This window comes from Meles meles, chromosome 19 (assembly GCF_922984935.1).
Source record: "Meles meles chromosome 19, mMelMel3.1 paternal haplotype, whole genome shotgun sequence".
NCBI lineage: Eukaryota > Metazoa > Chordata > Mammalia > Carnivora > Mustelidae > Meles > Meles meles.
Genome location: NC_060084.1, coordinates 4,942,384 through 4,957,899, shown reverse-complemented (window position 1 = coordinate 4,957,899; position 15,516 = coordinate 4,942,384). Strand labels below are relative to the sequence as shown.

Sequence of the window (15,516 nt, the reverse complement as noted above, 5' to 3'; positions counted from 1 at the left end):
CGACCTCCCCAGGCAGCCCCTCAGGGTGTACCATGTGCCTGCTCCAAGACAGGTAGGTGACAAGCTTCTCTTCCGGTTTCCCTTGTGGCCTGTGTCGAACCGGGCTCGGCTCAGCACCCAGCCCCCTGTGCTCACTTAACACACTGTAATCAACAAAGTCAGAATGCCGCACAATTCACTCAACGTGAATTCGATCGTTCGGATCGAACTATGAACTCGATGGTTTTTAGTGTCTTCACAGACTTGTACAACCATCACCACAATCAGTTTTAGGACATTTTCATCTCCTCCAAAGAAACCTTGCCCTCCCCTCAGCTGTCACCATCGTCGTCCTCCTCAACGCTAGGCAACCGCCTGCCTACTTCCTCTCTCTGTGGATTTGCTCATGTTGAACGTTTCATACACACGGCGTTGTATACTAGGCGGACTTCGTGTCTGGCTTTTTCCACGTAGCCTGTTTTCCAGGCTCATCTGGGTTGTAGGAGGTGTCGGGGCTTCCTTCCTTTCTACGGGTGAATAATATCCCACTGTAGGAATTGCCCGCACTGTGCTCATCCACTCACTGGTGACGGGCATTCGGGATGTTTCCATCTTTGGGCACCTGTGGATGATGTTGTTATGGGTCTTCATGGGAATGTTTGTGGACCCGTGTTTCCTTTCTCCTGGGTGTATTATTAGGACTGGGATTGTTGGGTCATATGGTGACTCTACCCTTAAGTCTCTGAGGAACTTCCAAACTGTTTTCCAAAGTGGCTCCATGAGAAGTTTCCAGTGGTATTACATTTGCCCTTAGAAAAGAAGCCAAAATGCTCACCCTTGTCTACAGCCCGCCTGACCTGGCCCTACCAGCTCTTCAACCCTGACCCCGGTCACCCTGTCCCTCTCCCCGTCTCTCATTGTCTCACTCCCTGTGGCTTTTGTGCCGTTCTTCAAGAGTCTCTTTCCTTCTTCTTCCCTGTCGGCTTCCATCAGAGAGGCCCACCCTGGACCGGCCCCGCCCACAGTCTAAATGGAATCTCCTTATTATGTCTTTCCTCGCATAGTCATTATTTATAGGACGCGTGTTTCATCCCACTAAGTAGTGGCTGCACATGAGCTTTAAAAATCCTCAGACCGTATTTCATAACTGTTGTAAATCGAGGATCTTGTGCAGAAGTCGAAGTATGATGGGGCATAAAATGTACTTGTTAAATGAATGAATAAGCATGAGAGAGAGAGTGCTTCGCTAATAAGAACCTCACGGCGTCAAGATGGGTCTGTAATCTGCATCATAGCGTTCATCTCTCCCTGGGTACTTTCTGGATCCCTCCTTTTGCACTGAATGTTCTAAAAGAGGCCTCAAAAAACTTTTCCTTTAAGCGGCCAGAGGATCCATCCTTTCAGCCTTGTGAGCCGGGCAGACCGTTTTGCATCTACCCAACCTTGCAGCTTTAGTGAGAAAGCTGCCTCGGACCGCCGGTAAATGAATGAGCGTGGGCCATCCTCCGACATTTCATTTGCAAAAACAGACAGCAGGCTAGATTTGAGCTGGAATTACGAACATTTGATGATATTTGACCTTACCAAATTTGCAGCTTCATGCGGTCTGTCCTAACGAAACTCATCAGAGAAGGCCAACGTCAGACGAATTCTCGTTCATCCGCATGCGCCCTTTATACGGTGCTAGCTCGCTTCCTGCGCCGTGTGCCGCACCGGCTGGCTGGTGGCGAGGTCCATATTTCCTGTTTCCCTCCTGTCGGCCCAGAAACATGCAGAAGGGGACGTCATGCTCAAAGTAACGATGACATTGGCATGTTCATCCTGGGCTGGCCAGGATAGTTGAGGAAGTTGATGGCACAGTACCAGAGGGTCTGAAAGGTCCAGAATTAAGCCAAATGCAAGCCGGTTGTAATGTGGACTGTCTGTACTTCGAAGCACAGGACCTGAACACCAAGCTGGGGCATCTTGTCAGAGGAGAAAAGATGGAACGATCTGGGTGGAAATCCAGAATCTTCTCAACAGTCTGCGTCTGATGGTGACAGAGTCAGGTCTGACTGTTGGGGGCATTTTTGTGCGCAAGTGAAAAATCAGGAAAGAGATGCAGAGATGCTGACCTAAGACTATAAAAACGGTAAAGAGGGATTTTGGTGAGAAAGATGAGCCAATTCCTGTGGCTCGCATTGCCTCATTTATAAAGGCCGGGACAGATGGGATCCCTTTGGGGAGCTAGAATTTGTATTAAGTTCCACTTGGTTTATTTTCTTTCGTTTGAATATGCTGATTAGTAATATGTGTGTCAGAACAGAATCCTTTCCCATCCAAGTACTAACCAGGCCCGACCCTGCTTAGCTTCCGAGATCAGACGAGATCGGGCGCGTTCAGGGTGGTATGGCCGTAGACAGAACAGAATCCTTTCCTATCCGTCATTGCCAAACAACGAATAATCCCATGTAAAATACGTTTGCACACTTTCGATATTTATAACAACTTCACTGAACTTGGATTCCTCCTCTGAAATAGGCAGAAAATGTTCTTGTTGAATCCTTAGCGCGTCACCTCGTAGCTGGGCTCATCCTCGGGGACTTCTCAAAGGACAGGTGTCACCGTTTGCTTGTCATTGATCTGTTCTCTAGGAAAAAAGAGAGATTTCCCTATAAACTCAAAGCCCTTAACTCATCCATTGTTCATGGGTTCCATTTATGGGAACCCTGCTCTGTGAAAGGCGGTGTTTTCCTGCACTGTGGGAACCAGGCGGGCAAACCTCCCTGCCCTTACGAACTGGCATTCTGCACGCCTTACATTTTCTGTGGGGGTCCTTCTGGCAGATGTTACAGAAGGAGCTGCATTGTAGGCCTGTGACAACAAGGACCATGGAAACATCGGGAGAGGGGCGGGCACGGATTGAGGGGTGACTGGGTTTGATCGAGGAGTCCAGGAAGGCCTCTGTTTTGAGGAAAGACAAAATGAGATGAGGAACAGGCCATGAAAACTCCTTGGAGAGCGTGTTGTAGGTGAGGGACCAGCATCTTCGGAGACCCTGGAACAGAAGTGAACGTAGTGGGCTTAGGAGCACCGAGGAGCGCGTGTCTGCGCTGGGAGGATTCCAGGATTACGACGGAGGAGGTGGCCGATGACACTACAAGCTCCAGGTCAGGACTGTGCGGGCCACAGTGAGGACTTACGGTACAAGGAGGTTGGGGTGATTGGGGAGCAGAAGAGAGAAAAGCCCCATTTGCCTTTCAAAAGGTAACTGGGGAGCCACGTGGTGAACAGGGGGTGTGTATTAGCATAGGAGCAGAGAGTGCGATTCGGAGATGCTCACAGGACCACCGGTGGAGGGGGCTTAGCCCCACGTAACCAACAGCCGGTGACAGGTGGCGGGACAAGGTCCAGCCGACAGGACCAGCTGACGGACCAGACGAGGCCAAGAGGACTGGACCTCAGGCGTCTTCCCCTCAGCTCTACCAGCCCTCCCCTAGGAGCTAATTTTGACTCCTGTCTTGCAAAGGGGACAATGTGAAAACCAAAGAGGATGCCTCTGCCGCGTCCCGGCACTGACAGAAGCCAGCCGGTCCTCATCACCTGCCTTGCTCCTGGCCATCCTCATCTTCAGCACAGCAAGCAAGTTTGGCGAACCCATGCCCTGCGGGTCCACCTGCCCAAAGCTGAGAGAGCCTCTGTTGGGTCTTAGCGCCTTGTTTGGTGATGAAATGAGGAGGCAGGCTGCGCAGAAGGGGTTTCCCAAAGCACCGTCATTAGGACTGTGGCATCAGACTGACTTGGGGTGACTTAACGCAGAGATCTGGCAGCTCAGCCCCCACAAAGTCCCTGGGGTCCGGTCGGGACTCTGCATTACTCTGGTTTCCAGGTGATTCCCAGGCAAATTCAATTTTTTTACTGTGATAAAAAAAAAAAAGCACATCATGAAAGCACCTGAACCATGTCTAAGTGTACTGTTCAGTAATGTTAATGACATTCACCTTGTTGGGAAACAGGTGGAACTGTTTCTCCTTGCACAGCTGAAGCTCTATACTGATTAAATAGCAACTCCCTTCCCCGCCGTCCCCCACCCATGAAAGCCACCACTGTCCTGTGTCTATGAACTTGATGGTACTTCATCTAAGAGGCCTCATACAGTGTCTGTCATTTCGTGACTGGCTTCTTTCACTGGACAGAACGTCTTCGTGGTCCAGGCCGTGGCATGGGTGGCATGTGGCGGAATCCCCTTTCTCTGGAAGGCTAGACAACACTCCACTGTGTGTATATATGGGGCACACTCTGCTTACCCGTTCTCCCACCCATGGGCACTTGGATGGCACGTACCTCTCGGCTGTCGGGACTAATGCCGCAGGAACGTGGGCGAGCGGACGTCTCTTCCAGACTTGGCTCTCGATTCCTTTGTATATATTCCCGGAAGTGAAATGCCCTTGAAAGTGTCCACACATTGTTGTTCCACATGAGCGACACCTTAGAAACGGACCCGTTCTCTGTCTTATTGGTGGGGATGCACGTGAGTGTAGAATGAAGTACACAGACACGTGTGCCCAAACACACACCCAGGTACAGACAGAACCGAGGGGGGCTCCGATCCAGGACTGGGTCGATACCGACGTTGGGCCGGCGACACTGTGCTATAGTGGGTCGGATGTTACCGTCGGGGGAGCTGGGTGAAGCAGGGATGGTAACTCTCTGCGTTATTGCTTACACCTTCATGTGAATAAAAATTATTTTAAAATTTAAAAAAGTCAATTTAAGAAAGAAAGCCCGGCCCTCACTGCCATTAAGGTGAGAGAGGGGGGCCCCGTGTGGAAGGGGAGGCCAGTGAAGGCCTAGCTGCAGGGGCATGGAGTTCCATGCATTGTTCCAAAGGAGAAATGGCCCCAAGAAGTGATGCCGACCCACGTGTTACATAGACCAAGGGGCATGGAGGCCCAGAGCCCCGAGAGCAGGACCGATGAGACGGGGTGGGGAGAGCCAGGAAGATGATGAGGTCATCCCAGAGCTGAGTCCCCACAGTGTGGGCCTGGCGGATCACATTGCTCCTGGGAACGTGGTGGGAACGAGGCAAGAAGGAGAGACATGGGTGGGGCCCATGACCTTGGCCAAAGCCACTGCTCCCATGGAGCTCCCAGCAGAGGACTGGGCGCCAGGAGGCTGAGGTGTCTTCTTGAGTCTAAATGAGCCTCAGCTGCCTACAAGCAGCTTTTGGCGTCTACTCTCCTGACCTGCCCGAGACCGTGAACCCTAATCAGGAACTTAACATTAAAGGTTTTTGTTTGTTTGTGTTTGCTTCACAAAGTAACAAAATAAGGATAACTGGCCGCTTCTATTTCTTAGCTCTTGGTACGTGCCAGGGGTTTTGCTAAATGCTTTAAAACCTCCCGTATTTTACCTTGCGTCCACCCTGTGAGATCGGTCCCTCTCTCCCATTTTAAAGATGAGGACCATAAATCCGGTCCAGGCTTGGGGCCTCGGCTCTTTCCTGGTTCTGAGAATTGGTCAGCAAGATTAAAAGTAAAGTTTCAGAGAAACAGCAGACAGTGACAACCGTAATGGGTCAGAAGTACACAGTGGGCGAGCCCAGGGTCTGCATCACAGAGCTCGGTCAGGTGCACTAAGACTTTTTCTTATCCCAGACTCAGAGACAGGGAGCAGGGGAGAAGCCAGACTCAGGACAGCCAGCCACTCTGTGTCCTACTGGGATCCTGACGATCACGACCATACTAAATGTCCAGGTGCTTCTCATTAATCATCAACACCGAGAGGCCGGGCGTCCTGAAGTTGAACGCGCTCCCCTAGCCCCCCCGTTCATGATAAGCTGTAGCCAATCTGTGGTCAATTTTAACATAAACTTCACAGGTGCTTTTTAACTCTGAAATTAACACAGGCCCATTAGAGAAAGTCTAGAAAGGTGTAGAGAAGCAAAGTTAAAAAAAAAAATCACCTGCAAAAAAAAATCACAGTTAATATTTCAGTACGATCTGAATCATGCAATGTCTATTTTTCAAAAAGTACATTATACAGTACATACTCATGTGCAATCAAATATTTGCTGTATACCATAGCACCATACCATAATCTATTTTTTCATTCCCCAAAGTGTTTCTTCAAGGTTGCCTTCTACCTCGGGTAGACAGCGTAATTTATTGCATCAAGATCCTGTTAGAACATTGTTTGCAATGTTTCCAGTTTTTATTAAGCAGTATTACAATAAGTATTCATTATTACAATGAGTATACATGTTCCCGAACAACCGCCTAGCCCACATCCTCCCTCCCCCTGCCAGCCCCACCCTCCGCCCCCCAGGAGTGAGCAGGGACACAGAGATAGCCCCCTGGCTAAATTTCTACAAGCAAAATCACATGTTTCCAAGACTTGTGATGCATATTGACAAATTGCATTTCAGAAAGATGTTTTAACGTTGTCGGTCATGTAGGAGAATTGGTTTCCTTACCAGTTTGCCAAACACTGATTATTAGGTTTTCCTAATTATTTTAGCAATGTTGTAAGCGCCAAGTTACTTCACTTAATTTTATAATATGGTTGTTGCTCTTTTGTTTTCTTGTTTTGCTAATTGTTGTTGTTTCTTTCTTTGTTGATTTTTAACCAGCTCTTTATATATTCAGGGTAGTAAACCTCTGTTTGGTATGATGCAAACATTTTTCTGAGTTTTCTATTTATTTTACTTATGATATTTAGTCATATGAAAAACTTGCACTTGAATATCTTAATCTCTTAATAACTCACATAATTTATGCCTTTCATCCTGGTTTAGAAAGGCTTTCCCCACTCTATTACACAAATATTCAGTGACCCTTTTTTTTTTTTTGCTAATACTGTAATCCACCTGACATTTATAAGGCTATACTTTAAATGTTTATTTATCAATTTTAATTTTTGGAGAATATCATGTTTTATAAAACACATTTTAATACTTAAGAAAATGACTTTCACTTTACAAACATTAAAAAAAAAGTATTGCATTCCATTCCCTTCTGAATTTTGCTTTTGGAGAGGGAAAAGAGCAAGGAAAAATAAAATCTCCAGTAGTTTACTCCCACAGCTTTGTTTTTAAAATTATTATATTTCTCATCTTTGTACAAAAATCCCCTTAACCCTTGTACATATCCTTAATAGACCGGGCATAATTCCAATATCCATGATTTATATAAATTCTACTTGAACCAATTAAAATTTTCAGCCTATGCCCCTCTTGGGGTAGAGGATATTCACTGGGACTTTACCCAAGCTGCTTAAATAAAATTATTTTGAATATCTGCATAGATTTCTTCCACGTAATTAAAATTACTTCAAAAGTTAAATAGAAAAATGCCCTCCAAGTCCAGCATGGTTGTGAGCACGCATACATAAGAAAAAAGTGTTTTCATTATGCTTGGTGGAAAAAGTAAAATTTCTGATCGACAAAGGGAATACTGTAGTCTAAACAGAACAAGCTTTTCAGAGAACATTTGATAACAATATATCACAATCTTTAATTAATAATCTAACAAGGAAGAGACTTGTCTCGCCCCTTTGATCATTTTTTGAGGGAGCTGTAAACGCTGCATCCAGTCCATGGAGGGGGAGTCGGCACCGGGGCTGTAGAGGAAAGGTGGGGGTGGGGGATGCTACACAAGCTAAAAATATCTCTTCCCTGGGAACTCTCCCAGAGTTGGCCCATAATGAGATTCAACTTTGATAAATGAATAAAGCCGAGAAAAATAACTTGAAATGCAAGTAATTGGTGTCAAAGAGAAATCTGGATTGCCATGATAGAAAGGCAATTTGAAGGGGGGTAACGACTGACAAGTCAGAATGGAATCGAGGGGACTGCTTCCACGTTTGCAGAAGTCTCGAGAAAGGTCTGTTGGGATCTGACAAACGCCAAGGTCACCGAGCCCTGGATTTGCCTAAGACCCACAACCTGGAAGCACACACTCACTTATCTTTTTATTCAAAGCAAAACAAACAAACAAACAAAAATGAGAAGGACATTCTAAACACCATTTGCTACATGTGCAGACTGACATGGAAAGTCCAGCTCTCTTAATAACATAGATTACCTTGTAACCCTATTTGCCTAGAGGACAGGCTTGGCTTGCAGCTGTTGGGGCGTACTTGTTAATAGCATCTGCTCTCATTCTAGAAAGTGTTCCCGTTTGAATGATAAATTATGTGACCACAGTATCAATTTCCTCTTGTTGCTACAGCAAGCCACCATGAATGTCTGACTCAAACAACACAGATGTGTTACCCTGTACTTCTCCAGGTCAGAGTCCAACGTGGACCTTGTGGGGCTAAAAGCAACATGCCAGTAGGCCTGCCTTCACCTCTGAAGTCTGTACAGCAGGACACTTGTCTTTTCTCATGTCTAGGTGGTGGCCTGTCTTCAAAGCCAGTGATGGCTGCTCAAGCCCCTTCTCACTTTGCCTTATTCAGACCTTCTCCTGTCCCATGCTCTTAAGGAGCCTGGTGATCACATCAGGCCCACCCAGATAATCCAGGCTGATCTCACTATTTGAAGGTCCGCTGATCGGCAAACTTAATTCTTTGCCACGTAGGCTAATATATACGCGAGTTCCGAGGAGTAGGACATGAAGACTTTCAGGAAGACCATTATTCTGCCAGCTATAATCACTCTATGGTAGCAGGGCCAAAGTTTGAAGGCAGGTTTTCTGATTCAATGTCAAGTGTAATTTCAGTGATCAATGAGGATGTCTTTGATGGAAAAGTCTGGTTCGATCTTTGTGAGATGTTGATCGGTGGGGAGAGCATGAGACTTGCAAACAGAAACTCAATAAAAATACTTATCTGTGGGGCACCTGGGTGGCTTAGTCAGTTAAGCATCCAGCTCTTGATTTCCGCTCAGGTCATGATCTCAGATGGTGAGCTCGAGCCCTGCGTCAGTCTCCACCCTGGGCTCTGTACTAGGCTTGGAGTTTGCTTAAGATTCTCTCTCTCTCCCTCTCCTTCTGCCCCTTCCCCCGTCTCCCTCTGTAAACAAAACAAAACAAAAACAAAAAATCTATCAGTGCTTTCTTTATTCAAGGCACCTATTTATGTATAGAAGGAATACCTAGAAAACAGTGTTCCTGCCTTTGAGTTGTTTATGATCTAATTGGACTGGAGTATACTCTCCCTTGCAGAATAATAAGTCTCTATCAGAGGAGCCTATAACAAATGAACATGATACTATATCAATTAAATATGTAAGAATTCAGATGCAGAATGTAAGGACAATTTAAGTTTCACATTAGCCAACCAAGTCAGGATTCATTTTATCTTTTTCTTTCCTATGATAACAAACATTATACCCATCGTGGAAAAATCGGTTTTTAAAAATCGTCCAACATTCTCAACCTTGTGAGATCATCTATTATAAATAAACTCACAATAGCATCCTTGCACAAAAATCTCTGTGGGCTTCTTTATTTCTGTGGAAACCTGGTGCCCATGTACCATGCCCTTGAGACAGGAAACTTAGCTCAGGTTCACGGGGTACCTTCAGGTCTCCACTCTTGGACAAAGTATCTTTGCTTTAAACAGACTAGGGGTGATTTGTCTATGATGTCCCCTTCCCCATTCTATTCCCCGTGGTCATTTCAGAGCTACATTTCTTAGTGGCAGGGTGAGATAGATAAATAGATAGATAGTATTTCAATATGTATTTTCATGTTTATTGGGAAAAATTGATAATAAGCTCGTCATATGCCTAAACTCATAGATAATTTTGCCTTGGGTGAGGCAACAATGAAACATAGCGATCAATGTAAAGCTATTTAGTATTAAGTAAATAATCCATTAAAGAGAGTGAAATAAAAGTGCACGGGAAGTCCATGAAAAAGCATTTAGCAAACAAGGGCACAGTGGAAGAAAGCACGAATTTTAGAGTCAGAACTAAGTTTGGATCCAGCTGGATCCCAAACGAGCTTTTTCTTCTAGACCAGTACTTTAGTTTCTCTGGGTTTTGCTGCACTGGGTTTTTTTTTTTTCTTCTTCTTCTTCAGGTTGTTTTGAGCCAAATGAGACAATGCATAAAAAGCCTAGACATGTATTAGACACCAAATAAATGTTAGTTCCCTTCTTTAAAAGGCAAGTAATTAATTTAATGTACTTAGGTATCGTTTACCCACTGTGGTTCTTCCTCACGAACTAAGACAACACAAAGAGTCAGCGGACTTATAGTCCGTTGAGTCGGGGCGGACTGTCAGCTCTTATGTGCCAGGGATGGAAAGAAAGGACAGATGGCCAAAGCTGAGGCCAAGATTTGGACTCCAGTCTCTTCAAGAGGCTCTGCCCCCACATGCAGTCAGTGTGAAAGCAGCTTTACGCACTCCGTATCAAAGCAGGTGGCTGTCATGGGCAGGCACTGGGTCTCAGCCTTGAGGATTTAATAACGGTCAAGATTATTCATGACACCTGTGCCTTCGTGGGACCTGTCAGAGAGGCAGACATTAATTGAATTATCCTACAAGTAAATAAGCTCTATTAGGGAAAATGTTATAAAGGAGGGGCACCAGTACCATGGGAGGGTCAATCAGGGACGCCCTCGTGAGTCTGGAGTAAGGGGAAGATCTTCTTGGCCAGTGATGTTGGAGCTGAGATCTGAAGGCCAAGCAGGGGTTCACCCAGGACAGCTGGTAGAAAGTCCGTGCTTGCTAGGAGGATTATATGTGCTGGGAAAGAACGGGGTGAGCCGAGAAAAGATTGGTGTATTTGGATCAGAAGGAACAAAGGGGATCTCTTATGACATGAAATGAGTTTTGAGAAGTGGGCTGGAGCCAGATTATAAGAAGATTTGTCCAAATAAAGGAATTTGCTGTTTGCCCTCAAAGGGATAAGACACCATTGAGAGATGTCCATTATGGGGTGACATAAATTAATTAGACATTTAAAAAGATACCCTGGAAACCTGTACTGGTCAGTGTTCTCCCGAGAAATAAACACACATGCGCACGTGCGCGCACACACACACACACACACTGGATTTAGTATAAGCAGTTGACGCACACAGTTATGGAGGCTGAGAAGTCCCACAATCTGCCGTCTGCAGGCTGGAGACCTAGGAAGGCTGGTTGTTACTTCACTCCACATTCAAAGAAGTAAGACCCGGGAGAGTCCCTGGTGTCGATTCCGGTCTGGGTCTGAATGCCTGAGAAGCCAGAGCACCCCGGGAATCGTGCAGTACCGTAGCTACGTGTGGCTAATGAGCTCCTGGATGTGGCCAGCACGGTCGAGGAACTGGATATTTTATTTTATTTATCAGTATGAATTGAAATACCACATGTGGGGGCGCCCGGGTGGCTCAGTGGGTTAAAGCCTCTGCCTTCGGCTCAGGTCATGATCTCAGGGTCCTGGGATCAAGCCCTGCGTCGGGCTCTCTGCTCAGCGGGGAGTCTGCTTCCCCCTCCCTCTCTGCCTGCCTCTCTGCCTCCTTGTGATCTCTCTGTCTGTCAAATAAATAAATAAAATCTTAAAAAAAAAAGAAAGAAATAGTGACATGTGACTCATGGCTTCCATACTGGACAGTGTAGTTGTAATATGTGAGCCTCTTCTATCCCTGCATGTCCCTGATGTCTAACTGAAGTTATTTTATTCATACATTTTACATGGCTTAATATATGTCCCTTCATGCTAGAATGTCTTGTTGACTGCTGGATACGTACCACTCACGGTAGGGACTGACATGTAGTAATATCTCAATAAATGTTTTGTTAAACTGACTTTAAAATTAATAAATGCCCCTTAAAAAAAAAGCACTTTGCTTTTTTAAAAAAAATATCTTATTTTTAAGTAATCTCTACACCCAACTTGGGGCTCGACAGGTGCCCCACATAGGCTTTGCAGTTTTTTAAGTTCTTTGCTTCTGATGATGTTGCTTTCCACTAAAACATCCGGGAGTCAAAATCAGGGTAGTATTGTAACAAACTGCTAAAAGCTTGTTTATTTACCTAGTTGGTTTCATGACATTCAGCTCAAAGTTTTGCATTCATCCTAATCAATTACATCTCCTTAGTTTCTGTTTATCTTTCAATTATGTTGAGATGGACCTGGAGTCTGCCCCTGTCCATTCCAGCAGTTTGCACATTCGGGAATCCTAGGGCTTCTCTTCCTCTACCCTACTGTGGCTTCTGATACTGCCCAAGTACAAGTGAAAGTGTTGGAGAAGGTCAGCAAGAGGTCATGACCAAGGTCGTGACCCCCGCTTGACCTGGGAGGCAAACTCAGGCAATCAGCGAGGCTCCTCCCCCCTCTCCTGTCTTTGGATATAAGCCCCGCCCAGCAGTCCTACAGTGGGAGGCATTGTCAAGGACGCAGGCTTGAGACCGCAGTGTGTTACTTGGGGCAAAATGGGTGGTATACTTGGCCGAGCCCTGCCAAGGCTTCTCTGTAAATTTGTAAGATTCTGGAGGGCAGGTGTGGAGACCTCATCTTGCAGTGGCCTCAGACAAGCCTTGTGAGTAAGTTCCCTTCCCTGTTAACGCCGCCACCCCCCACCTGCCGTGGTTTACCTCCTCCCCCTCTCCCTGCCCTGTGTGTGGGTGCGGTCTGCAAACCCACAGGAAGCTTCGGTTTCAGATCCAAGATCGTTGTTATCTTTAGACGCCGGTTTTTTGGTTGAGTTAAAGTCAGGTCTTTCGCTATTTTGCAAGGACAAAATGTCACACCGTCATTATGACACAAAATTGCCCCAAGGTTTTGTTTGCTTTCCTTTGTTTAGTAGAATTCTCATGGCATTTGAAAACAGCAGAAAAAGTGCAGAAGTTCACTCCCTGCGAGCTCTCCTTTGCGCACAGATCTTAAAACGCTCTGCGCATGTTTGCTGGTGAAAGGATGAAGGGATGTTAAAGAAAAAAAAGGAAAAAGATACTCTTCTAGCCAAGCATACCTCGTTTCATTGTTGCTTACTGCCTTCAAATTCCGTGCACACGCACCCATTCCACACGCGTGAGTCACGTGCTATTTTGTGCGTTTACGCGTAATGGTCTAAGTGGATCGACAAGGTGGAATGACGATTTGATCTAACAGCTGTGTTCTCCGACGCAGTAACAAACATTCGGTCAACCAGTCCCCTGTCCCTGGGCGTTTAGCAGAAGCCGGTGGTGATTCATTATTCTAATAACAAAATATCGGTGAATGTTTCCATAGATATCATGCAACCTGACTCACGTAGACCCAGCAGTGGTATCCAAATGGAACAAAATGTACGAGTCCTTTGTAGCTTTTGTGGGATTTTCTGAGGCTACTTTCCAAAAGAACGCGACCAGTTCGTGGCCCCGTCGGGTGGGGTGCGATTGTGCTGATTCGAACTAAAAGTGGTTCCCTGTCATTTTCCTAATCTGGGCTTGTTTGGACAGTGGAACTGATCACAACAGTAGTGACCATGGGAGCAGCTAGTTTTCTGTAGATGAAGCATGGGAGAGCAGGAGAGGGAGTGCGTTAAGAACGTGGTTCAGAGTGGCTAAACGTATAAACTCTGGAAACTGACTTCATGAGGTCAAATCCAGATTCTACCACTTAACCTCTAATTTGTGTCCATTCTATCCTCACAAATGATGCATGGGGTTACCGAGTGAAGACCAAGTGAGTTTATATAGAGAGCGCCTCGTAAGCCCTGGATAATGCTGATTATTATTCCTTATACTGGGTGCTTTTTATTAACCTCATTTGACAGGTGGGAAATCTGAGACACAGGCAGAGGGCTCAAGGCCACTTAGCTCCTGAAAAGTGGGGCTGGGATTCCAACGCAGGGGCCCGTTCCCCAAGAGCAGCAGTATCAGGGACGACAGAGGGACCAGAACTCACATCTGAGAAGTGTTACTGTTGCTGCCCAGTTAGGCCAAGGTGGAATTGGACACAAGAAAAGAGAGCATAAGACCGCTGAGACTCGCGGGAAATGGCATGACATAATCCCTTGTTTCCAAGATAAACAATAGAGTGTTTATAGGGGTGGGGTTTTTTTAATATTATTTTTCTCATCTTTGAGATCTGAAGGTAGCTCTGTATGCAAGTGTCCCGTAGGATTGTGAAATCCCGCCTTGATTACACTGGCCTGGTGGCCAGTAATCCCGGGGTCGCACTCAGGACCCCCGCAAATGTCCTCTTACCTCCGGAGGGCTCTCTATATTACTGACCCGAATTTCTCCTAAACATCACCATAAACACTTTCAGTTATTTCTTAATGCACTCTGTTCAGAACAGCTTAGTCAATTATTTTTATTAGCATAACATTCCTTTTAAGCATAATGATGTTAGAAAAAACAGAAACAATGTAAGCACATTTTCTCCGCTCTGGCTGATTGCGAGTGTTTTCTCTCTTTTTCTTTTCTGGACTTCCTTTGCAGATTTGATGAATTAATTGTGAATTTCCCAAGGCGGACCTAACATGAACTGAAATTTGTCGTTTATCCTATAATGTTTAGTTTATATTCTGGTTCCAGTGACTATCCACTGAAACCAAAGTTTGACTATTGCCAAGGGCTCATAAAATTGCTGATATAACCTACTTTCTCCAGAGAACCTGACTTCCATTTTCATAATGAATTAATGCCTTCTTTCTCCCCCAATTTCTTTGCTCCCGTAGCTATTTGTGGAGACCACTGATGTCAACGGCAAAACTCTCGAGGGACCAGTTCCTCTGGAAGTCATCGTGATTGACCAGAATGACAACAGACCGATCTTTCGGGAAGGCCCCTACATTGGCCATGTCATGGAAGGATCGCCCACAGGTATGTGAAATTGGATTACATTAGCATAATGGCTTGGGAAGTGGCATCCTGTGATCTTTGGGGATTCCAGAAACGGTTTTGTTGCCACTCCAACTTCTTGGTGTGTCTCAACACAGACCTGTTACCTCCCTGGGTAGAAGCCAGATCTGCATATCTGCAACTCAGAACAGGAAGGGGGGTGCTGGAGGCTGTGGAAGGCTCTCGCCTCATCTCTGAAAGCCACCTTTTGGGGACGGCCAACATCGAAGTCTCTAGCACACAGCTGGTGGTGGGCATTGTATAAATATGGAGCTCACCCTTGTGAGGGCCCAAGGTTGAGGTTTGTGGTATGACGGGGCTTTGAAGAAAATTAAGGTCCTCACCCCAAGCTCCTCACTTCTTCCTTTCATCATTGTCTTTTAATAAGAACCATTTTGGGAAGAAAAAAAAAAAGAAAACCAGATAGGACTTATTTTTTCCCTTTCCTTACACAAGGTGCATGGAGAAAACTTTTGTCTTCGGTCAAAGGGCCAAAGGCAAGACATTTTATTTCTCTCTGGAAACACAGGCCCTACTGTGATGTTACTACAGAGCTCCTCTTATCTTTTTTCCCACACTTAACCTTTCCATCAGGGAAGGTTGTAGAATTTAGAGCTCCCTTTTTTCGCGCCAGAGCTATCCGTAAAAGCATTCTGTGATCGGCAGCTGAAGTCACGGCTGACTATGGTGCTTGGCCCAAAACAGAGCAAAGTCCGAAAGTCCCTATTGTGAGCCTGGACTTGGATTTTAAGCTTTGAAGTCCATTTGGGTGAGGGAGCGTCCTAGGGAG

The 15,516-nt window shown here is 45.8% G+C and overlaps 1 protein-coding gene across 3 annotated transcripts in view; it reads left to right on the top strand.

Annotated features, from left to right (window-relative positions):
• The window catches only part of CDH13 (cadherin 13), a 1,016,524-nt gene that overhangs the window by 626,317 nt on the left and 374,691 nt on the right, over positions 1 to 15,516 (top strand). For 2 of the 3 annotated variants that reach the window (XM_045989377.1, XM_045989379.1), the window contains exon 6: positions 14,564 to 14,708. In XM_045989377.1, the coding sequence (XP_045845333.1) occupies positions 14,564 to 14,708 (145 nt within the window). Of the gene's footprint in view, positions 1 to 9,762; positions 9,769 to 14,563; positions 14,709 to 15,516 lie in introns of all 3 variants that reach the window. The other variant, XM_045989378.1, reaches the window with a different exon arrangement.